Source organism: Helobdella robusta, assembly GCF_000326865.2.
Source record: "Helobdella robusta unplaced genomic scaffold HELROscaffold_1, whole genome shotgun sequence".
NCBI lineage: Eukaryota > Metazoa > Annelida > Clitellata > Rhynchobdellida > Glossiphoniidae > Helobdella > Helobdella robusta.
In genome coordinates, this window is record NW_008703570.1 from 5207870 (window position 1) to 5209278 (window position 1409).

Here is a 1409-nt window from a genome sequence, read left to right on the forward strand (position 1 = left end):
TGTCAAGCAATTAAAAAACCGTTCAGCAATCATACGTTTTACATCATGACTTTTAACACAGTAATTACTATCAATGATAATAGCATCCTCAATGACAAGCATATCAACAATTTTGCAAAAAAGACTCCTCTGGTTGGATGAAGTGAGAAAATTTTTCATGATGGCCTCAGACTGTTTCATTCCTGCAAATACCTTCCAACAGTCTATGCATGTCATGAATAGGTATTCCGATGGTTTTATTAGCGCTCCCCTGTTTACATCATTTAAAAAATACTTGCTCTTTTAAATGGTGGACATCTACACAGATAGATTCATCATCAACTAATATTTCCTTGCAATCATCACATCGTGTAGTATGAAGCACACTGTGAGCGACTGCTCCTGACATGTAATATATTGTGCATGCTTCACCATCTGCTGGATCGCTGAAGGCAAATGAGGCTGTGGATTGAAGTTGTTGGACGATTTCATTAGCTGCTTCAAATATATTAGTATCTTCAACGATGCCCACATCATCAATGAAATCATCAATTTTTTTGATTGACAACTTTGAGTGGTGTAACAATGACACCATTTTGATCTTTTTATCATTTTCAATAATTTGTCTTACAGAAACAAAATAGTTTCCTCCTGACATCTGCCGCAACCACCCAAACCTAGTTTCAATTGGATCCGACTGTAGATATCCAAGCTGGACATAATTAAAACCGATGCTATCTAACAAATACTTGCTGCATTCAGCATAAGCAGAACAAGTTTGTTTCATAGCAATGAATGTTTCTCTGCTTAATTTATTTGCTTTCATCATTTCCCATTCTGACAAAAAATCTTTAAATTCTAACAGGAAGTGAATTTTCCAATCATTGGAAGACTTCACAGGATCCATATCACTGTTGATTTTCGCCTTGCCTTTGGATGACGTTTTAACATTCATTATATCCCAGAGTTTCTTGACCAACTTAACAAATTCAAGTTCATTCATTCTTTTTATTTCACCTTCTCGACGACACGCAGCAGATGAATTTGTTGTAGGTCTCGGTATTTGTTGTAGGTCTCGGTAGATGCTCGATTGTTGATGCGTATGATGGTGCATTAAATATTGTTGGAATTGTTCCAGGCTTTAATTTTCGCTTGATTCTGGACTCACTATTGCTTGTTTTGTTTTTATATCTTGTTGAATTTGTATCAGAATATTTATCAACAAAATCCGAAGGTCGAAAATGCAAAGAGCACATCTTTGAATGTCTGCTTGGAATAAAATCCCTTTGTGGATTTGCCTTATTCCACTTTGCACAAAGTTCAGGATCATTGACTGGGTAGCAATGAAAAGACACTTTGTTTTCAGCATCTATCGCAGCATTTGATTTGTATCCACTTTTGCAACCATAGGCAGCACACTTGTTCACCAT

General features: G+C 36.2%; 1 protein-coding gene across 1 annotated transcript; it reads right to left on the reverse strand.

The window, feature by feature from the left end:
- Nucleotides 1-259: 259 nt before the first annotated feature.
- HELRODRAFT_158927 (hypothetical protein) lies at nt 260-1409 on the reverse strand (the record flags this gene model as incomplete). Its single annotated transcript, XM_009010878.1, has 2 exons — nt 260-441; nt 1148-1409. The coding sequence occupies 2 exons, from the start codon at nt 1407-1409 to the stop codon at nt 260-262; spliced, it is 444 nt and encodes a 147-aa protein (XP_009009126.1).